General features: G+C 45.2%; 1 protein-coding gene across 6 annotated transcripts in view; it reads left to right on the forward strand.

Moving 5' to 3' along the window:
* The window catches only part of ADAMTS12 (ADAM metallopeptidase with thrombospondin type 1 motif 12), a 298,365-nt gene that overhangs the window by 161,999 nt on the left and 112,526 nt on the right, over positions 1-23,840 (forward strand). For 5 of the 6 annotated variants that reach the window (XM_027605495.2, XM_027605491.2, XM_027605493.2 and 2 more), the window contains exons 4-5: positions 7,794-7,990; positions 8,722-8,805. In XM_027605495.2, the coding sequence (XP_027461296.2) occupies positions 7,794-7,990; positions 8,722-8,805 (281 nt within the window). Of the gene's footprint in view, positions 1-5,670; positions 5,975-7,793; positions 7,991-8,721; positions 8,806-23,840 lie in introns of those variants that run through there. The other variant, XM_027605496.2, reaches the window with a different exon arrangement.

Genomic DNA, 23,840 nt, shown 5'->3' on the forward strand with positions numbered 1-23,840 from the left:
TGTAGCTAGTTATTTATAAACTGGTGGAATTCTATATTCTACTTGAAAATGTAACTCTGCAGGAATAAACTCTTTCTGAACACCTTCAGAAATGGAGAGCTCACCACTGAGGACCTAGAGGCTATGTATAAAATGCCTTTCATGATGCCTTAACGAAGTGTGAAAGTCCCTTGGTTATTCACCATTTCCTTACTAAGCTAAGGAAAGGCTGTCATTAGAGTTCTATCAACGTTTCAGCTTGCTGGGACTCATTATTCTACTTGGTTGATTATTTAAATTTTTGGTTTTGTCCTCCTCTTCTGTCCCTAGTGCCTCTTCCACACTGGTCTTCATTGTGAGAAACGCATCAGCACGTTTCTTTCTTTTTTTTTTTAATTTAATTTAATTTTATTATGTTATGTTAGTCACCATATAACACATCATTAGTTTTTGATGTAGTGTTCCATGTTTCATTGTTTTCATATAACACCCAGTGCTCCGTGCAGTACGTGCCCTCCTTAATACCCATCACCGGGCTGACCCATCCCCCCACCGCCCTCCCCTCTAGAACCCTCGGTTTGTTTCTCGGAGTCCATAGTCTCTCATGGTTCGTCTCTCCCTCCGATTCCCCCCCCCTTCATTTTTCCCTTCCTTCTCCTAATGTCCTCCATGCTGTTCCTCATGTTCCACAAATAAGTGAAACCATATGATAATTGACTTTCTCTGCTTGACTTATTTCACTTAGCATCATCTCCTCCAGTCCCATCCATGTTGATGTAAAAGTTGGGTATTCATCCTTTCTGATGGCTGAGTAATACTCCATTGTATGTATGGACCACATCTTCTTTATCCATTCATCTGTTGAAGGGCATCTCAGCTCTTTCCACAGTTTGGCTGTTGTGGACATTGCTGCTATGAACATCGGGGTGCATATGGCCCTTCTTTTCACTACATCTGTGTCTTTGGGGTAAATACCGAGTAGTGCAACTGCTGGGTCATAGGGTAGCTCTATTTTTAATTTTTTGAGGCAACTCCACACTGTTTTTCAGAGTGGCTGTACCAACTTGTATTCCCACCAGCAGTGTAAGAGGGTTCGCCTTTCTCCACAACCTCTCCAACATTTGTTGTTTCTTGCCTTGTCAATTTTTGCCGTTCTAACTGGTGTAAGGTGGTATCTCAATGTGGTTTTGATTTGAATTTCCCTGATGGCTAATGATGATGACCATTTTTTTTCATGTGTCTGTTAGCCATTTGTATATCTTCTTTTGAGAAGTGTTTGTTCATGACTTCTGCCCATTTTTTGACTTGAACACGTACTATGTTCGTGGGTTGCCTCTTTGTTTTGTTGACTGTTTGCTTTGCTGTGCAGAAGCTTTTTATCTTGATGAAGTCCCAAAAGTTCATTTTTGCTTTTGTTTCACTTGCCTTTGGAGATATATCTTGATGTGGCTGATGTTGAGGAGGTTACTGTCTATGTTTTCCTCTAGGATTTTGATGCATTCCTGTCTCACATTGAGGTCTTTCATCCATTTTGAGTTTATCTTTGTGTATAGTGTTAAAGAATGGTCGAGTTTCATTCTTCTGCATATAGCTGTCCAGTTTTCCCAGCACGATTTATTGAAGAGACTGTCTTTTTTCCATTGCATATTTTCTCTTGCTTTGTTGAAGATTATTTGACCATAGAGTTGAGGGTCCATATCTGGGCTCTCCATTCTGTTCCATTGGTCTATATGTCTGTTTTTGTGCCAGTACCGTGTATTTCTGTCAGAGGATGAGGAAGGGAAAGAAAGTGCGTGGGATTAGATCTCAAATCAGTGGAATTGCTTGTCATTGTGAGTGTTAGCAATGAATGAAATTGACAATTTAAAATAAGATAATAATGGATCATATTGTTTTATCAATTCTCATTCTGATTATTGGCTCTCTGGAGTGCTTAAAAAAAAAAAAAACTCCCTTTCACCTGCACTTGATTTAATTATGTTGTTTATTTTGGGAGGTTTCACATTTCCAAAATGATTCGTCATTTCCTTTCTCCTTTTTGACATGTTCTTAATGAAGTGAGGGCATTGTCAGCCAGGACCAGTCAGCCTTTAGGAAGCATATATCATTTGATTTTTTCAGGTACTTATACTTTTTGTCCACAGCCCTAAATCTGGGGAGTACTTGTTTTTGACATCTCCTGCTTATTAACACTTAGACTCCTGTTGCTTCACTTGTTTGTCCTTGAAGACCTACATCTTCACTTTAGCAGTGGCCAGTTTTGAGAAATGGATAGTCTATTACCTAAGGACAAAAATAGTTTTGGTTCATAGTGAATAAAGTAGACTTCTTTTTACTGAAAATGAGCTTCCTGGCTGAGGCCTTTCAGATCTACCCAAAGCTGGTCCGAAGAGACGGACACCTCCGGCAGCTTAATTATCTTTGCCGCTGAATATGAGCACCAGTACTGACATTCAGCTCGGTTGGGAAAGGCAACAGTGTTCTCCCAGGAAGGGGGTCTGGTCGTAAGTGTGTGCCCACTGTGTGGGCAGTGGAAGGTGTGTTTGTTCAACTGGAACAACACCCAGAGCTGAAAGGACCCTTAGAGATAGTGTCATCGGGTGGTTCAGCTCTGCCATGTGGACTCCCTTTCTGTGCCATCTGCCACACGTGCCTTGGGATTCTTTCTTTCCCTTGCTTTTTGCATAATCTTTGTCTGAAGAAAGGGTTCTGTTACTAAAATACATTTTTATTTTTTTATTTTATTTTATTTTTTTTAAGTAAGGTGGTATCTCAATGTGGTTTTGATTTGAATTTCTGTCAGAGGATTTCTATACCCAACATGGGGCTCCAACTCACGGCCCTGAGATCAAGAGTCGCATGCCCTACCAACTGAGGCAGAGAGATGCCCCTAAAATACATTTTAAAAGTAGGAGTCCAGTTCACTTTCCTCATTACGTGGCGGGGGGGCGGGGTTGAGGGTCGGGGAGGTGATGAGATCACTGCTCCAAGGTCATGGGACCTATAAGTGGCTCAGTACAGAAGTGGTTCAGGCCAGGCCCATGAGGTCGGGGAGTGAACAGTTGTCAACGGTGGGCCTGAATAGAAGCTTTCTAGGTCCTATCAGACTTAAAATGTTCTTCCTTTTTCCTGGTGCCATTTCTCCAGCCACCACATCTGGGTCCAGGACATCTTCTCTCAGTATGTTACGTCTGGATTGTACAAGAGAAGTGAGACATTGTTTCCAGAAAGCCAGTAGCAAAAAGTGACATATTACCTATTGAGCTTCTCCTACACAAATTTCCTTCGAGCTTTGCTAAGGACTGGTAGGGACTTGGAGCTTTGGGGTCAGCTGGTGTCTGGTCCACCTTTTCCCCTAGGATGACCATCTTGAGCTAATCCTTTCTACTCCCCACATTGCAGTTTCCAGCCAGAAGTTTCTCAGGACCCCCACCTCCATCTTCACACCCACCAATCTAAATGACATTCAGACCGATTCACCTAAAATGCTGGTCTGCTGGGGCACCTGGGTGGCTCAGTCGGTTAAGCATCTGACTTGATTCCAGCTCACGTACTGATCTCAAGGTCCTAGGACTGAGCCCTGTGGGGGACTCTGCACTCAGTGTGGAGCCTGCTTGGGATTCTCCTTCTCCGTCTCCCTCCATCCCTTTCCTGTGTGCGTGCATGTGGCTCTCTCTGTCTCAAATACATCTTAAAAAAACCCAATTTTTTGTTTTAAATGCAGGGCTGCTGCTTATTGGCTTAGAGAGTTTAAACAAATTTTGTGACCTCTCTGAATTTCCTGTTTCTTACTTTAAAATGGCAGTAATAAGACTTACAAAGTTATTGAGAACTAACTAGTAAAGGATCAAATAAAAAAGTGCTTCTCACAAGCCAGGCTCTTGTTAGGCGGTGGCAGTCAGTGATCGTGTCGCTGCTGAGGTGTTGTTTCGGGAACCTCACCCATGCTGGTGGCGGGAAGGGGGGAGTCAGGGCCCTGGGTCTCATTTGTCTAGAAGCTGTAGGGTGTGGCCTGGAGAAGATTAACCTGAGAGGATCTTCGTGGGGGCAGCTGGGCCTCAAATCTGGCGGTAGGTGCCGTTAATGGCCAGTTTGCAGTTAGTGGTAAGTAACGCTTTATAGGCCAGGCAGACATCCCCCCTCTCCATGAGAAATCTGTGCACGAGGCAGTGGAAGAGAATCGAGGTGAGGGAACAGCTGAGTTAGGGACGGAGGCAGAGCCTTGAGCACGTACCTCAGTGGAGACATGACTTCATTGCCCGTGCCAGAAGCTCCTGGCACGCTGAAAACATCCCTTAAAGTCCAGGTATCATTTCCTGGGTCTTCTCCCCTCTTTGTTCACTTGCCTTGTTCCCTGGTCATCCTTGAGCCTCCTCCGAGCACCTGGCTCCAGCCATGCTTCCTGCCTGTCTGCAGACGACCTGGCCCCACCGGAAGGCTGAGAGATGGGCTGCAGGTAAAGGCTCTGCTACCCCGGAAAGCTCTAAATGAGAGAGAGCTCTGTGAAGAGCTGCCTAAAGCATGCGGGGTTTGCGGAAGGGAAAAGGGAGTCTATCGTTTGTATTTTGCAGAGATCCATAGGCCCTCAGCTCTGTTAGCACGAGAGCTACCCTTCCCTAGCTTCAGGCCTGGAAAGAGTCCGCCCTGGGTCAGGACTGGAAATTGTCCTGATGCAAACTGCCCACGTAGCTAGATTTCGCCCCCTAAAACAAACACTTCACAGTCTCAGTGTGGAGAATTCTTGAATTGAAACGAGTCATCCCAAAGGGAAAAGTAGAGAGCTCTTGCCGTTTTCCTGTATTTGCGATTCCTAAATTGTGTCTGATTCATCTTCAGTTTTTCCTTCACCCACGCACCAAGCCTTTATTGGGTGCCACTGTTCGCCAGACATGGCGTTAGGCCCTCGGGACAAAGCTACAGGAGACGCCCTTCTGTGCTCACAGCCTCACTGGAAGCCCCCTGAAGAGCAGGGAGTTACAGCAGCGTGGGAAGCTCTCAGTGTGAGGCCTGCCCAGAAGCTGTCCCAGCCCAGAAGAGGCATCTCTGAACAGTGTGCGTGGCGTGGTCTATGGACGGAGTTGTGTCCTCCCAAATTTCCTCTGTGGAGACCCTAACTCCCTGTGTGACTGTATATGGACATAGGGCTTTGGGGAGGTAACTAAGGTTAAATGAGGTCATAAGGGTGGGGTCCTAATTCAACAGGATGAGTGGCCATAGAAGAGGATGAGAGAGAGATCTGTCCACGTGCACACAGTGAGGAAAAACCATGTTCACAGATAGTGGGAGGGTGGCCATCTGCAGCCAGGAAGAGAGCCAGTTCTCCTGCTAGCTCCTCGCCAGAGCTTGCACTTGCTGCCATCTGATCTTGGACTTACAGCTTCAGGGACTGTGTGAGAAAATAGATTTCTCTTGTTTAAGCTATGGTATTTTGTTACGGCAGCCTGAGCGGACTAAGACAGCCTGTGTGTGTCGGGAGGGGTGACAGGGTCGGGGGAGCTTTCTAGAATTGTTGGCATCTCACCTGCTCCTGAGGAACTGTCTGGCTTTGTCACCAGGCCTTTGGAGATAAATGCGTGGGGCTGACTTCTTGTACAGCCTAAAATTTTTTGAACAGAAGCGTTTCTTCTGTTAAGTCTGGGATGACGTCAAGAGAGCCTGACAAAGTCGGCCTACATATGTACGATCATCTTTTCCTGCTCGGTCCCATCAGGGCCCGGAGTGAATCCCACCGCGGCTGCAAAGCTTCTGGCGCTGTCCGTAATACAACAGACATCCCTACCTTGGGAATTATTTGAAACCCGATGACGTTTTCATTAGCACGAGGATCTGGCCTTTAGCAAGTGCTTCGCGTAGGTCTTGTTGGACATCTTCGGTTGACATGTCTTCACCAGACTGCGTTCTCGTTTCCACATTTCCTCCTACCTGCCCTTTTGTTTACTGAGAACTTGCCTGACTGTTTGCTGGAAAAATGGAAATAACTTGATGGGCTTTAAAGGTATCTTTGGTTTTTTTCCTTTAAACTCTGCTGACCGATATTGAGATAAAAGGTGGAGGGCAGTGGGTAAAGGCAAAGCCGTGAGATAAGAAAGGACTTTATCCTAGCAGCGTCCCCCCAGCCAGCCTCCCACCAGCTCCTACCTGTAGGCACCTGAGGCCTGAGTGGAGCGGCGCCCACAGCTGCAGCCTGCGGTGGAGGGGGGGGGGGGTCCTGCTTTTATGGACGGGCTGTCGCACCCTCTGTGCCAACTGCAGGGAGCCGGCCAAAGCCTCTGTGAGCGGGGGTGGGTGATGAGCCTACATGGCCAAGGGAGGGGGCTCAGGGAGAGCACTGAGGATCCCTGCCGCTTGGAGGAGGTCCGCCCCCACACCGCACGGACGGGAGGGATTGAGAGAAGGAAATCACACCTAAGCGGGTTGACAGGATTCCTCTCCTTGGCCTGGTCTGCTAAGACCCCTTCCAGAACACACGCCCCATGTGGGCTCAAGTGTGGCTTGCTCCCTGGCTTGCACAGAGAGATTTGGAAACATAGTCTGAATCGTTCCCATGAGCTTTGAAAAGAGGGTGACAGACGGGGGGAAAAGTGGGGTGCAGAGTTAGAACACATTGAAAACATCTCCGGAGATTTCTGAGGGAAGGCATACTTATCCATGTAAAGCAGGTGGAGAAGGAAAGTAGAAGGTTGTTCTCCCACAGACAGATGAGGGGCTAACCATCTCCTCATCTGCAAACCTTCACAAGACTTCCCTGCAAGGCTAACAAAATCCTGGTTATTTTACCAAAGTACGGCTTTATTATTTTCAAGTAAAGCTCATAATAAATGAATTTGAAATTATAGACTTATGATTATGTCTCTCTCTCTTTTATTTTATTTATTTATTTTTTTTTGGTAACTACTCCTCAGCGTGTTCTGACTTCACGTAGACAGTGGAACTGAGGCAGCGGAAAGGGTTACAGAGCAAATTAGTGTATCCACTCTACCTTCATACCTTCTAGAGGTGTATGCAGCTTTTCCAGCTTACATGTTCTCCAGTTGTATGCATGTTTACTCGTCGGGAGACAATGTGGTGTATATGAAAAACACATGACTCCAGGGCATAGAAAACCCTGGATCTTCTGGACCTTATGGGCTGTGTGACTTTGGGGAAATTATTGAACCAGGTATTTTGAACATTAATTTTCACATGTGCAAAACAGAGATAGAAGTACGTCCCTCAAATGTTCATGAGGATAAACAACTCGGTGTTTTAAAACCCTGTACACTGCTTGGCATATAGTAGGCACTGAATAGTTTAGAGGAGGGGGAGGAAAGGAAAAAGTTCCCAGTTTTGATTATAACATCTTCTTAATAGTGAGGGGCCTATTTAATGAAATAGGTAGTAATTATTTCAAAGAAGTACTTTGAGTCCCTGTAAGAGGCAGATTTCAGTTATCTTGGTCATAATCATTCAGATTGGTCCCTTCTTCCATTTCAGACACATATATATAAGAACATTGTATTTCTGGGGCGCCTGGGTGGCTCAGTCAGTTAAGCTTCTGCCTTCGGTTCAGGTCATGATCCCGGGGCCCTGGGATCGAGCCCCGAGTCAGCCTCCCTGCTCTGCGGGAAGCCTGCTTCTCCCTCCTCCTCTGCCTGCCACTCTGTCTGCTTGTGCTCTCTCTCTCTCTCTGTCAAAAAAAAAAAAAAAAAAAAGAACATCGCGTTCCTACACTGTTAAACATAAATTAAACTTATGGCCTTGAATCTTTAAAACATAGGTGAGTAGTATATGAGAGATACACAGCGTTAGCCCCATGTCTTCTGTTTAATGTTTAGACGGTCTTGCCACCTCCCAGAAGCTGGAGCAACAGCGAGAGAAGTGGGAGAGGAACCACTGGCCCAGCAGAGGCCTGTCTCGGCGTTCCATCAGCAAAGAGCGATGGGTGGAGACGCTGGTGGTGGCTGACACGAAGATGATTGAGTATCATGGGAGCGACAGCGTGGAGTCCTATATCCTCACCATCATGAACATGGTAAGTCAGACTGTGGGGTGGGGAGAGGCAGCTGGGGAACAGGCGTCACTCTCCAAAAATAAGAGAGACCTTTTTTGTTCTTTTCACATGTATATATGAATCTACTCCCTGCCTAAGTGAGGAAGGTTGGAAATTCAGGACCAATTAGTCTGTCTCTTAAAAATGTGTATCCTAGGGGAATTTGGAATTTATCACGTATTTTCTACTAGGTATTTCTCAAGTGACTCAGTCCTTTTAGTATGAGTTTATCTCACCAATTTATATTAGTGCACAGATAAGTAAACTGAGGCAAAGTACTAGAACATGATTTCCTGAAGGTAGTTAGAACTGGAATAAAGTTAATGACCCCTGATTCCAGACTTCCCTTTCTCATTCTTGATGTTTCTGCCTCCCCAGAGAGAGCGTTAGTCCCGTCGAGATGGGGAAAAGTATTTGCCTCCGGAACTGATAATAAAAGAGAGAAAGACCCTGGGTCAGGGCAAGGGTCAAAGAGAAGAAAGGCACCAGTCCCTCAAGCAGACAGCCAGCCAGTCACCGTGGAAAGGTTGCCTTTGGGTATCATAATGTGGATTGGCCAGGGAGTCTCTCACTCTTCGTTGTACTCTCCCCAGAATTCCTGACCTCTAAGATGACATTTATTTTGAGTTCATCACCATGCTATTTCCCCCCTCCTCCGGCATTTGTCTGTTACCTATTCATGTGAGCTAATGGTTTTCCATTTCCGACTCTAGGTCACTGGGTTGTTCCACAACCCAAGCATTGGCAATGCAATTCACATTGTTGTGGTTCGGCTCATTCTACTTGAAGAAGAAGAGGTAAGGGGTAGTTTCTTTCCACTCCTCTGACCTGTATTCTTACACTCCCTACCTCCTTGACAGGACAGCTCCTGATGGACAAGAAAGGGAGCACCAGGAAGGTGTTTAGAAACCTATTGAGAAGGAAAATGATATTTCTGTATTATTTTCTTGGGAATTTTGTGCTGTCAAGTGGGAGATGGAGAACATTTCTGAGATAGACATCATTGGAATCACCTGGCAGTCATTTAGTCTAGTAACACACAAATCGGATTTACAGTAGTGACTTAGAATGTTCCACGGTGAAAAAGACTAAATCAGAAAATGGTTGCATGGTTTCAGTAAAAGTTAAAAGGGACATGGAAATGTTGAACACTTTATCCTGTTTATTTACCTCTTGCATATTAATTAATTAATACATACCCCTCAACTCTGGGCTGTCTTGTCTCTCTGTACTTTTGCCCTTGGAAATGTCATCTGTTCGCAGAAACTTACATGTCTTCTACATGCTGAGACTGTTTCTTCTTCAAACCCAGACCGCTTCCTTGCACTCCAGACTCATGTCCTGACGCCTCCTTGCCATTTCACCCTGAATGTGTCAGAGCCCACCCAAACGTGCAAACTCAGTAAGTCCACCGTGGCATTCTTGATTTCTCCCAGCCCGGATCATCTCAGTTCTGCCTGCCCCCGTGCTCCAGCCCTCTGTGGTACCCGTCTTGCTAACCATGCAGAAGCCTAGGAGTCATTCTTGAATCCTCCTCCTCTTATCGTCCACATTCAACAGCAAGGCCCACAATGCTACCTTCAAGATCATCTCAAGACCACCCACTGTCCATCATCTCTACAGTCATTATGTTGCCTTAGGCCTTATTGTAATCTTACTCCAGGGAACTCCCAAATGGTCTTCCTGTTTTAAGACTTGCCCTCCATAATCCTTTCTCCATGTAGCAGTTAGACTGGTAATCTTAAATGAAAATTGAGTTGCTCCACTGCACAAAACTGTTAAATAGCTTTCTGTTGTTTCTAGAACAAAATAAAAAATTTTTACCGTGCCCTGCCGAGACCTTCATGATCATGCCTCCATCCCCCTTTCCGGTCTTTCCTTATGTTTCTCTCTGCCTTGTTTCCCACCTCGAACTCCCTGGACTTCAGGTAGGTTCTGGAACACGCATGGCCCTTTTCAGCCTCATGGCTTGTGCAACTTATGGTTGCCGATGCCCGAAATACCCCTTCCGTGGCTCTACTGATGGTTGGCACATTCTCTGGCACCTGTCAGATCTCTGTTTAAATGCTGCCTCTCCAGACAAGTGTCAGTGACCAGCTGACTCGAAGCCAACCCCACTTGCTGTTCTCCATCACAGAATAAGCTTTACTTCCTTTATTGGTACTTCTCTCACAGCTCATTGCTTTTTCTGTATATTTGTTTACTCTTCTCTTGCCTGTTTACTCTTCTCTTAGCCACCATCACAATGTGAATTCCTTCTTTATTCTTGGCTGTATCCCCAGCACGTAACACAGTGCCTGGGACATGAATGAATGAAGTAACATTCAGTGAAGGAATGAACCAGCCAACCTGGTGAAATGCCTTTGTAAACTACTCACCTTACCTAGCAGCTGAAATATGTGAAGAATGGCCTCATTCAAGTCTCCCTCTGCAAGACACCTGAGGTCAAAAGGCTCGAGGCAGGATTTACTGTTTTCTGGCCTCCACAATCAGAAGACTGAAAAACAATCATATCTGGAGCCTGGATCCATTTTCCTTTTTCTCTCCCCTACCATTCCCCACTTAACGAATCACTCAAGGCATACTTTGGGTATCTTGGAATACTGATGGATGTATTATTTTTCCTTCCTGTGAACCTTTTGTTATGAAAAGTTTTCTAAAACTTAGAAACCAAGCAACACAAAAGCTCTGTATCTTTTCAATGTCTAACATGACCTATCTGACTCTATGGGAATGCAATTTTGCCTGATTTTTAAGTGCTTATTGAGTAGGTCCTAGACACAGTAGAGTTAGGTATTAAGATGCAGAAAACTGACAGGGTACAAATAAATGATTTTTGTCCAGAAGAGGTGAAGATAATTTGTATCTAGCAGAGAGCTCTGAAGGTTGCGGTTTTATTGGTCTGTTGACTAATTTTGTATCTAATTTAGCGATCTGATTCTGGCATTCTTCTTTATAGTTTCACCAGCTAAAGTGGCATCACTTTCCTGTATCTGCCTTTGAACCAGCTTGGACATCTTGTCTATCTTCTTATTAATGAGTTAAATACATCCCTAACATGCTCACTATGTATTTGTATGAAAATTATGTTTTTAGCTCTGTAAAAGTTATACTTTGATACTTTGGAAGACAAATATCCACCATTGTATAATCATCTCTCTTACATGCATGCATAACTGCAAAATGTGTAGAAGTTTAGGGTTTTCAAACAAACAAACAAACAAAAAGCCAAGGAGAAATTTTCCCCTCTGCAGTCCCTATGGTAGTGCTAGTCAGACCTCAAAGTGTGCCTTCCATGGATCAGGCCCCTTAAAACTCCACATCTCTCCATCCCTAGGAAACAATGGCCCTTGGAGACTGTGGAAGTCTCCTGATCAGATGGGGAGGCCACCAAAGGTGGGGTGACTCAATTGGATGGAGGCCAGCAGCGTGGGCGGTGGAAGAATTGACTTGAGACAGAGCAAAAGGGACAGAAGTCTACTGAACCCACTGCCAGGGAGCAGCAGGCAGGACAGCTGGGGAAAGGCTGTCTGCCGGGAGGCAGTGTGGAGGCTGTAGTTAAGGAGGAAGGTGAGGACGAATGGGAACATATGGAGTTTTCCTTTTTTGGTGTCTGGGTGTCAGTTGACCCATTGGTCAGCTAGGGCTTATGGGTATTTTGAGGTGGGTCGCCTAATAGGCCTGTCTGTATTTGGCGGGGAGGGTGTCGCTGTGGGTTCTTCTACCTTATGTATGTTTCTATCGTCCAAGTTGGTTGCCTAAAAGCAACCTCAACAGAATCCTTTGAAAGAATTTGATTGACACCTACCTCTCTGACTCCATCACAATAATATTGTTTTTCTTCTTCCTGTTCTCATTTTGCAAGAGCAGAGATGCAAATGATTTGCTAAAAAACAAAACCAAACAAAACAAAAAACATGGCTTCCTTCCTTTTACTTGCCAAATATCTTAGACTTTTATAGAATCTCCCTCCATGTGATACAAGGTCCATAATTTGACAATAGAATTGCTGTCTCATCAAAGAGTTACAATTTGCAATTCTCATTTTCTTGATTGCCAGATCATGACTCAAGCTATTCTTCACATCTTTGACTAATGAGCAGCCCTGACCACAATGAGTGACAATGATCCCAGCCTTAACTGACATGAGGGTAGCAGCCAGAGACAGAAGGTACAGTGTGAGGTATTGGGAGGGACTCCTCCTTTGAGCAAGTTCTAGTCTCACTTTGCACTCATCCAGAAGGTAACTCTGAAGAAGTGACATCATTGCTGCACACACTGTTTTTTTTGCCATCTGTAAATCAAAAGAGAATGCAATTTTTGTGTATTAACTGTATATCAAACACTATGTTGGCCTCTGAGGATACAAATATGAATATAAGTCTCATTTCCTGATTCTGAGATGTTTAGAGTCTGATGTGCAAAAGCACAAAATAGAAAATTTCAAACTGAGTTGTCCTGAGTATAAAAAAAAGTAAAAGAGCCCCAGGCTAGGGAAGGCTAAGCTGGGTTTTAGAGGATGAGAAGGAATTAACTAGTGAGGAAGGACATTCCAGGTAGAGGAAGCTGCACAGTCAGCTTGAGCATGTAAACTAGCATCTTACACCTGAGGACACATCACTGATAATGAACCCCCAGACGGGAGGCTGAGTAACCTTGCCATGCACAGAGACAGTGGACTCTGCAGGAGGCAGGAGAGAGAATCGGGGGTCCCCATCTGCCCCTCTCCATGCACACCTGGTCTTGTTGCCCTCCTGGTCTCTGTGCTGACATCATCACCCTTCCAGAGGAGAAAGCCAGAGATCCAAAGACATCCAGAGCACCTCCCTCTCCCACTCCTCGTATCCAGTCCATCGGTAGGTGTTGCCAATTTTGTCTGACCATCTGCATTTCTGTCGCTTAAATTCAAGATAGAGTCCTCTCTTTCTTGGGCTACAGTTGTGTTTACTTTTGTCTACCTGGATGCCTTTCAATCTCGTTTTCTCATTGCAGCCAGATGGTAATCCCATCATACCCTCCCTCCTGGCACCCATTCTCCGACCCCCACCCCTGGTTTAAAGCCATCTAGTGCTTTTCTAATTCCCTCTCTCACCTCTTACCATGCCCCTCTTGCCTTTGGGATAGAGCAGCAGCCTTCTCCTCATGGTGTCTCCTGCCACTGGTCTTGTTGCCCAGACTGTCTTCCTTCTTGTCTTCACTCAGTTGACCCCTTAATCCTTCAGATATCGGCTCAAGGGTCAGTTCACTGGGGAAGCCTTCCCTGACCTTCATGCCCAGCAAGATTCTTTCATATGCTTTCACAGTGCTGTGCATTTCTCCTTCATAGCACATATCACAGTTGTAATTTAACATCTATTTGTTTGATGCACTTCCCTTCATTAGTATCCAAGACTTAAAGACAGAGGCTGGGTCTGGTGTTGCTCCCCACCTAGCCCTATTGGTACATAATAGATAAGGGAAAGAGTGAGCATGTGAAGTCAGCAGTCAGAGGGCGAAGGTGAGGGTTGGCAGTGGCCATGGTCATGACAAGCCTTGTAAAGGGATAGAGTCCAAATAAGGGGATATGGATCTAATTCTAGGGGAGCCTCTGGGTGGTTCCAAACTGAGGGATGAAATGGAGAGAAAGGCACTAGAGAGAGAGTTCTAGGGCTCTGTGGAAAGTGACATGAGGTGGGAATGCTGAGGTAGGCCGCATCCATAATGCCTTTCTACAACCCCCATCTTTCTTATTCTAATCACATCTGACAGCTGACATCATTTTGGACTTCATTTCCTGTGGTGGGTCCAAGAGACTTTCTGCTTAATACATAAAGTACAGTTTTTGTTTGTCAGTCACTGCTATGTAAAAACCACTATGGATTTTCATTATGTTTTGAGAATAAACCGGGATAATTGGACATGATACTCAATTTGGAGCATCCTGGAGGCTTCCTCAAAGATGAGGTGGTCATATTTCAGACCAGTGGAAACTGAGGTACCCAAAACCATGCACTGGAAAGACATGTCAGTCATACTGAGACATCATGGGCCACGAAATCAAAGAGTAGCTTCAGATATGAGGCAGTGTGCTCTCTCATTCCTATCCTGCCTCCCTCCAGCCCTGAATCAAGCTCTCATTTTCCTGTTATGACCCTAAACCTGTCCTTTGAACATTTCATTCTCCCTCAAAGACTTGGACACAGACTTGGCCTCAAGCCCTTTCCGCTTTAGACCATTTCATTCGATGGCCTCCCTGTTCCCCTTTTGGGTCAGAGGTTAAGGATAAGATTACTCTCCTCTTTCCAACTCTTGTGAGCAGTTGACATCAGGGAGAGTTCCAGATGTATCATTAGTCCCTCCCCTTTCAAGCTATAGGAAATTTGGTAAGTTTTTTGACCTGTTTGTGCCTCCGTTTCTTCCTTTTGTAAAATGGGGATAATCATATCTACTTCCTAGGGTTGCCGTGAGAATCAGACATGTGAATTCCTGCATTAGTTAGCGTAGTATCTGGCCCATAGAAACCAGGGGGTAAATGTTACTTCTCATCATCATCTCTAAGGTCCTACCACAACCTTGTAAATTTGTTGCTGGTATGCTCATTGCACAGAATTGTGCAGAATTGTTGAAGGAAAATAGAAAATAGGAAGGACGAGATTAGGATCCTAAGTTGGAGACTTCTTTTAAGAATAGGATACAGAAAAAACAGGGCTGGGAGTGAGTTAGGATGAGGCCGGATGTGCCGTCTGGGGTGGAGCCTGCGGGTGTCAGGCTGGCTTGAAGGAGCAGCAGCCGGAGGGCGGATAGGCAGGAAGATGGTGACTGTTCGCACAGAAAATGAATTTCCCTCTTGGTCTGGGAGTGATTTAATGTTGGGTTCCCTTTTGCAAGACTCTGGAGTTAAAAAACCTGTTAGTTTTGGGAACTCGGGGGGATGATTTCTCCTGCCCTCTAGGTGTTTAGGTCTGTAATAACCCATATGATTGTAGCTTTTTCAGGATAAGTGTCAAAAATATTGGCAAACAATTTGTACACTCATCACTTTTTTAAATCAAGAATCTCTCCCTCTGATAGGGCACCTGGGTGGCTCAGTTGGTTAAGCATCTCCCTTTGGGTCAGGTCATGATCCCAGGGTCCTGGAATCAAGCTCCGCATCGGGCTCCCTGCTCCTCAGGGGGTCTGCTCCTCCCTCTGCCTCTGCATCTCCTCACTGCTTGTGCACTAGCTCTCTCTCTCTCTCTCTCTCTCTGAAGTGAATAAATAAAATCTTTAAAGAAAAAAAAAAGAATCTTTTCCTCTGATAGATGAGTTATTCTTTAGTTTTCATGTAAAACTTTGTACTATTTTCTCTTCTCTGTCCAATTTCTTTTCTTCCTAGGAACCTAAGCCTGGTTGGCAGAGAATAATCAGGTTATGCATTGAATCCCAAGCTGCTACTAACAATTCCCAAGGAAATCGATACAAGATTTTTTTTTTTCATTATAAAGGGAGCTTACCCAGACAGAACAATTTATAGCAAAAGCCACATTTTGCAAAATCATTTCCTGTCTCCCATTTGGGGCTGCTTCTGTGAGCTGTTGCTGATTTCCTTGAGGTCTTCTTCCCATCCTTTGGTGTCATGTACCCAAATGAGTAGGGAAGGGGAAGTGGGGAGTGAATTGAACTCACCTGAGAAAATGAGGTGAGAAAAAAACAGTGAAAGAACAAAAAGGGAAAGCTGTTTTTGCGGGGGGCGAAATCAGTGTGGATGGGGGTTTGTCTTAATAAGCTCAAATGATTATGAGGGTGCTTTATAGAACATGTGTAGTCCAAGTCTCCCCACATTCGGTGAGCCAGCATGACCTCCCTAAAGTTCTTTTGCAACTCGGGCATGCTCAGGGCATGTGGTACTGAGGCAGAGCTAATTAATGCTTCTCGAGGCTTCTGTGATCAAGGGCATGCAAGAAAATAAACGAGTGTTTCCTGGACTAACCTTTTATGAGACTTGGAGATTAAGAGGCCAAGAGGGCACAGAAAAATTGTGCTCACTTAAAACCTCTTGGCAGAGTCATGACATTTAGTAGAAAAGTAGTAAGGTATCCTGATGACCCTGTCACTGAACTTGTGTTAAGTGCCACATATGGTGCGTGGAAGTTCTACACAGGGGCAGGGTGCCCAGCCACAAATGATCAGCAACTTAGCTCATTGTGCACTTGCCTTGTAAAAAACAAAAAACAAAAAACAAAAAATGACAAAAGCAGTAGGGAAGATTTTGAGGGGAGCCTTCAGGCCCTAACATTTTTTTTTTCTCTTCAGTGACTAGCCCCCAGGTTATTCCAGAATTGCTCTTGCAGGAATGATGGAATGTGGGAAGAATAATCCCCTTTGTTGCCATCTACTTCTCAGCTCCTTTCCCTCTCCTTCACTCCCTCTGCCAGTCGTCCTGCCGCTAGCTTACCTGGACAGCCTCGCAGACCCGGCCCGTGTGTGTAGACGGTTCAGCCTCGACCTTGCTCTCCTGCCTGGGGTCTCTGTTCTCCCTTCTCGTCCTCATCACCGTCACGAGCTATGAAGGGTCTCAGATTTTGTTCTCCCTGCGAGCTCACCTGCTCTCCAGCCATGCGTCCCTGGACTCCATGCTGGCAGAAGACATGAGGCTTCCGGGCAGGGAAAGAGGACTTTCTTCCTCACAGCACAACACACGGCTCGAGCTTCATGTCTGCAGCTGCCCCTCTTGTCCCCTTACCAGGGTGACGGGAACAGCCCCGGTGGATGCTGGGCACGTTGTGGGCTTGATCTCGGCTGAGGAATCCCAACACAAGGAAACATCAGCCCTTCTGAAGTGCTTGTGAGCAGACATGTCAGCTTGTGCCCCTGAGGGAGCCATTAGCCTCCCCGCCCCCTGCCCCGGACAGCTAAGATATCTGTCCTCTTCTCTGGAGGGGAACACTGACTCTGTACTCCAAGTCTGTTTCTACACAACATCCTTGGAAAGAGAGAAAAGCTGTCAGTGCCTTTGCTCAGATGATGTGAAGAAACACGAGCGATCCATGTGGACCTGCCTCCCAGCGGTTCCTCCTACAGGCACCAGAATTATTATTACAGATGCTCGTTGCTCCGTTCTTACGCTTCTGACCCCTTGCCTTCCACTTCTCTAATCCGCAGGAGATCTTGCCTCGTCACTGACTCACCACAAAACCTTGTCCCCGTGGGGGCAGCTCTTTTGTCCAGCACAGGGGATGTAGTCTCCACCTTTTCTCCATTCCTTGTTGGGGGGGGTGGTGTGTAGCCTCAATGTGGGGTGTATACCTGCTGTGAGCCAGGCTCTGGGCAGTTCCTGAGATGAGTAGGGGAATAAACCTCAGTCCTTGATCTGGAAGAGCTAAGGAGGAAACAGGCATACAGTTTGATCATTTTAACCCAGAGCAGCAAGTGCTGTGAGCCAAGTGGGCACAAGATAAACTGGCGGGAACCTAATCCAGAATGAGGTTGGAAATGCTCAGATTGGGTCTTAAAGAATGGACGCTGAATAGATTGAAGGGGTAGAAGTGGGAAGAAAGACATTCTAGGTAAAGGAGCAGCTTGAAGAAAGCAAGGTGAAGGGGCGTCTGGGTGGCTCAGTCGGTTGAGCGTCCGACTCTTGCTTTCGGCTCAAGTCACGATCTCAGGGTCATGAAATGGAGCCTCGCATCGGACGCTGTGCGCAGCAGGGAGTCTGCTTGAGATTCTCTCCCTTTCTCTCTCCCTCCCCTTCTGCCCCTCTCCCCACTGTCTCTCTTTCTCTAAAATAAAGAAAATATTACAAAAAAAAAAGAAAGGTAAAAGAGCCTGGTATATGGCATGTAGGGTGTGGGAGGAAGGTAATATCAGCCTTTTGAATGTTGCCGGAGCATACACTGTGAGGTTGCAGATGAAGGGAGAGCTTCCTGGAGGTCAGACTTTGAAGGGTTTTGAGCCCTGGGTCATGATGTGGGTAGACTTTGGTCTTGGCCAGATCACCCTGGCAACAGCATGGAGGATGGATTTAAGAACAAGGAAGAAAGGAGGACAGTTATGAGATGATGTGAGCATAAACTCAGGCATGGAATGATGAGGGTTTCAGCTCGGGCAGCTGGGAGTAAAAATGGTGGAGGGGAGGGAGACTTCGCAGCACATGAGGACAGATGGGGATGCAGGATGTGGAGGGAGAGAAGACCAACAGGAGGACCCTGGTGTTTCTAGATTAGACCACTAAGCTGTTGGTGCTTCAACTAAGAGGAAGCAGGAAGAATAGCAGGTTAATAACTGGGGGCGGGGGCACTTTGGGGATGCTGACTTGGGGGCTCTTGTGGTACCATTTAGAAGGTGCCTATCGAGAGATTTGAGTGCACGACTTGTACTCTAGGAGAGATTTGGAATGAGTTATAGACTTGAGAGTCAGCAGCATATAGATGATTTCCCCAAATCTGACTGTGATTGAGAGTGAACTAAGCAATGAGCCAAAAGAAGGGCAGTAGAAGAGCCTGTAAAGGAGCCTGAGAAGCAGTCAGAGAGCAGGAGGGGGGATGAAGAGCTGGGTGTCTCAGAAGTGGAGGGTCTCTTCCTGCGTTTGTCTCCTTCCTGGGGGGGGGTGTGACCTAGGGGAGTAGAAATAAGCAATAGTCATCCATTGGCTAACTGCTAAATCGTTCCGGTTGTCCAAGCAATGAGTTTAGAGAAGTCTTCAACAGTTTGGAAACCACTAATCCCAGACTAGGACTGAAAACCTAGAATCAAAGCCCAGCTTTGCCAACACCTGCTGTGTGACTTGGCTAAGGTAGTGCCCCTCTCTGGCCTGGATTTCCTCACTGTCAAAGTGAGAAGACTAGATGCATAAAACCTAAGGCCCTTCAGGGAAATGGGCTTAGTAATGATGGGAAACTTGGAGGCATGAGTTCCTGCTGCAACATCTGGAAAACTGACCCTGCTTACCCCAGGATGATGAAGAGGTGTCCTTGCTGACACTGAATTTGGCTCAGGTCCTGGAGAGAGTGGAAGTTTGTAAACATTCACTTTTCTTTAAACAAACATTCATGGATTGATATGTAAGTCCTACAAAATGGCGAGTCCAGCCAATATCGAAGCAAAAATTGAGCTTTTCTGATCCGGTAGCACCCCATCTTGAGCTGTGTGCCCTGACCAGGGACTTTGTGAGTCAACGAAGAACATTCTAAAATAGGGTCCCTCTGCCTCTACCTGTGTGGTCACCTTAACTCTAATAAGTTTGTCTATTTATGGCTATTTAGACAGGGAGCTTAATTGACCCTTTGTGTGGGTGTGTGAGAGTGTGAAGTGTATGGGTATGTGAGTATGTGAGTGTGTGGGCTCTTCTTACCCACTGTCACCCATTGAAAGCTTCCCTTTGATTCAAAACTATGGGATTTCACATAAAATTAAGTAGTAAGTAACCCACATAGAATCATACTGAGAAGTACAGTGTAAGATTTTCTCTTGCAACCCTTGAGCCTTAATTCAGACCAGTTATTGTTTTTAAGATATTTTAGAAGTATTTTTGTTTTGAAATAATTATAGAGTCACATGCAGTTGGAAGAAATAGTGCAAGGAGTTCCCTTATATCCTTCCCCCATCTTCTGGTGGTAACATCTGGCGTAACTGTAGTACAATATCATAACTGAAAAGTTAATATTTGTAGAGACCCTTACCTTATTGAGATTTCACATCAGTTTTACCAGCACTGATTGAGGTGTGTGTGTGTGTGTGTGTGTGTGTGTGTGTGTACGTACATTTCATTCTATGCAGTTTTAATACATACAGATTTATGTGACTATTGCGGCAATACAGAACAGTTTCATCACCAAGTCCCCTCATGCTACCCTTTTGTACCTCCCTTCTGCCTACCAGCCTAACCCCTGGAAAGTGCTAGTCTGTTCTCTATGTAATTGTGTCCTTTCAAGAATGGTGTACAGGTGAAATCATAGAGTATGTGATGATCTCTTGAGACTGGATTGTTTTCAGTCAACATAATTCCTTCAAGATACATCCAAATTGTGTGTCTTTAAGCATTTGTTCCATTTTACTTTATTTTATTTTTAAAATATTTTATTTATTTGAGAAAGAGGGAGAGAGTACGAGCAGGGGGAGGAGGAAAAGGAGAGGGAGAGGCAGGCTCCCCACTGGACAGGGAGCCCAATGCAGAGCTTGATCCCAGGACCCCAAGATCATGGCAACCCCTGTTCCGTATTTTAAAGAAACTGTCAAGCGCTGTCGGCAGTGACTGTACCCGTTTCCTTCCTCACCAGCCCTGGTCCCAGCGACCAGCTTAGCACATCCGTCCTCCCCACTGTTTGGGTGCTGCCGCTGTCTTTCATTGCCTTCATTCTGATAGGTCTGTAGTAATAGGTCACGGTGGTCTTAACTTGCAATTCTCTGATGGCAAAGGATGTTGAACCCGTCTTCACATACTTATTTGTCATCTGTCCATCCTCCTCAGTGAGAAGAAACTTCGTGTTTGCTTATTTTCTTGTTGTTTTTATTGTTGAGTTTTGAGAGATCTTTATGTATTCTGGATCCGAGTCCTTTGTCTTACAGAGATTGCCCTCCATTCTGGAATCATCTTTTCATTGTCTTTGAAGGTTTCTCTCAGAGGAAAAGTTTTGAATTTTGAACGGGGCCCAATTTTTCAGTTTCCCCTTATATAGATCATGTCCTTACTGTAAAGTCTGTGAACTCTTTGTCTAGCCCCAGGTCCCCAAGATTTTCTCCTATGATTTTTTTTCTAAAAGCTTTATAGTTTTACATTTTACATTTAAGTCTGTGATCCATTCTGAGTCAGTATTTGTGTAAGGTGTGAAGTTCAGACTGAGGATCCCGTCTTTCATCAGCATTTGGTAATTTTCCCGATACAGATCTTGCACCTGTTCTGTTAGACTTATGCCTAAGGATTTCTTTTTCTTTGGGATAATTCTAGATGGTATTATTTTTTAATTCATGAGTATTCTCTCAGAGACTTCCTCACTCACACACATAAAACAACAAAAGCCCACAACCAAAGAGATGTAGGGTTGAAAACAGACCGCAAAGCAATCGAATCGCCGTTGACGCTTTGTTTGCTGATCTGCCTTCCTGTGTGAAAGAGCTGTAACCGAGGCGGGCTCCTGATGAAGCTGGCTACCCACCGGAGGCACGCTTCTCCCAGGAGCCTTTGTTCTTGGAGCCTTTGATTCAATATCTGGCCCGAATCACCTTCAGCTAGCTTCTCACTTCTCTGAGGTTTAATTCCTTCTTATTTTAACATGAAAATAACAATGCTTTCTTTAGAAATAATGCCAAGAAGATGCAGTTAAATTAAGTGAAAGAATATATGTGAAAGTGTCTGGCACATAGTAAATGATCAAGAAATACTGCCTGCCTTTCCCTTCCTTCTTCACTCCCTTTTTATTTACTTCTCTTTCCTTCCTTTCCTTTCCGTTCTCTTTCCTCCCATGCCTGTTTTATGCCCCTTGCCAGTTCTTTATGGTGGGTGGGGACTGTCGGCTCTGGTAGGGCTATTGCTCTAACTACGCTTGACGAGATGAACAGGAGGCTGACCCCTGTGCCCAGCTAGTCCCCCCACAACTCCTCTTCCTCCTCCACCATCTAGCGTTCTGCTGGATGATGAAACAGTGAGGATTAGTAAATAGTGAAGTCTGTTGATTCTATTTAAATTCACAATGCTCAGCAGTTCGGTGAGTTTTCACGAGGGATGATGAGCCACCTTTTTGTGTTTTTGTAAAAGGCAGGTGGTCTGTGGTGGTTCATTAACATGCAGGAGGGGGACCTGTAAGTGCCTTTAATAGGCATCTGAAGCCTCTCGGGTCTTATTTGTTTGGGGTGTGGGCCTTAGCAAAATACAGAATGGGACAGAAGCAGGTTCATAGTTTCACATAGAGATTGTCCTGAACTCCTTGGTTTGAGGCCGGAGTGACAGACTCAGATTAGATTGGGCCAGTGGATGTAGTCATTCTCCAGGTAGAACCCACCCTGTATGAGGGACAGCTCCATAGAGAGACCCCAAAGAAATGGGGCAAGTGAAAAGAGTATCTCCTTTAGAAATTCAAATGAAGCTGGAGTCCCCCTAGAGCTGATTATCCCTCTCCCTCCTTTGACGGATGTTCAGCAGTTAATTTGGAACACGTCCTCTCTTTCTATCGCTAGTTATAACTGTGGCCAAGTGGGTGACTCAGGAGCCCTGGGAGTTGCAGGCTGGAGATGTCCACCGCAGCATCCTAATTGTTGTCAGACAACCAGGGATCCTAACGGGTTAGAAGCCCGGAGAGATTATGTCACCCTCTGCCCTTCACCCACAGATGTGAGACCAAAATGGAAGCCATGGGCAAGGAAACACTGAGTGCAACCCCAGCCTTGTAGGAGATCTCATGCAAGGAAGAAGCTTGTTGTTGAAAATATATATATTTTTTAAATTAGAAATACAAATGCCTCTCTGGAATTGTATTGGCTTAGGAAGCAGAGAGCTGCTAGAGACGGAACTTCAAACAGCTGTTGGTCTTGGCCAATGTATTTTTAATTTTTCTTCAAAGGCTACTTGTTCCAGTGATAATTTCCATCCTGCACTTCTGTCCTTCAGGTTCTTTTATTTTTAAAATTTTATTTTATTAGGTTATGTGAGTCACCATACAGCACATCACCAGTTTTTGATGTAGTGATCCACAATTTATTGTTTTCGTATAACACCCAGTGCTCCATGCAGTACGTGCCCTCCTTAATACCCATCACCAGGCTAACCCATCCCCCGACCCCCCTCCCCTCTAAAACCCTCCGTTTGTTTCTCGGAGTCCATAGTCTCTCATGGTTCGTCTCTCCCTCCGATTTCCCCCCTTCATGTTTCCCTTCCTTCTCCTAATGTCCTCCATGCTTTTCCTTCTGCTCCACAAATAAGTGAAACCATATGATAATAGACTTTCTCTGCTTGACTTATTTCACTTAGCATCATCCCCTCCAGCCCCATCCATGTTGATGTAAAAGTTGGGTATTCATCCTTTCTGATGGCTGAGTAATACTCCATTGTCTATATGGACCACATCTTCTTTATCCATTCGTCTGCTGAAGGGCATCTCTGCTCTTTCCACAGTTTGGCTATTGTGGACGTTGCTGCTACGAACATTGGGGTGCATATGGCCCTTCTTTTCACTACATCTGTGTCTTTGGGGTAAATACCCAGTAGTGCAATTGCTGGGTCATAGCGTAGCTCTATTTTTAATTTTTTGAGGAATCTCTATGAGGCCAGTATTACCTTAATCCCCAAACCAGGCAAAGACCCCATCAAAAAGGAGAATTTCAGAGCGATATCCCTGATGAATATGGATTCCAAAATCACCAACAAAATCCTAGCTAATAGGATCCAACAATACATTAAAAGGATCATCCACCATGACCAAGTGGGATTTTAGTCCCAGAATGCAAGGATGGTTCAACATTCGCAAATCAATGTGATAGAACATAAGAGGAGAGAGAAGAACCATATGGTCCTCTCAATTGATGCAGAAAAAGCATTTGACAAAACACAGCATCCTTTCCTGATTAAAACTCTTCAGAGTATAGGGATAGAGGGAACATTCCTCAAGTTCATAAAATCCATCTATGAAAAACCCACAGCAAATATTATCTTCAATGGGGAAAAGCTGAGAGCCTTTCCCTTAAGATCAGGAACATGTCAAGGATGCCCACTCTCGCCACTATTATTCAACCTAGTACTACAAGTCCTAGCAACAGCAATCAGACTTCAGGTTCTTTTAATAAAAGTCATGAGGGTAATGGTGTTGAGAGCAGGGAGTAAGTTTGCCTCTGCCAAACTCCTGCCAAATAGATGTCTGAGGCACCCACCCAGAGCGCATCACATCCG

Source organism: Zalophus californianus, chromosome 5, assembly GCF_009762305.2.
Source record: "Zalophus californianus isolate mZalCal1 chromosome 5, mZalCal1.pri.v2, whole genome shotgun sequence".
Taxonomy (NCBI): Eukaryota; Metazoa; Chordata; class Mammalia; order Carnivora; family Otariidae; genus Zalophus; species Zalophus californianus.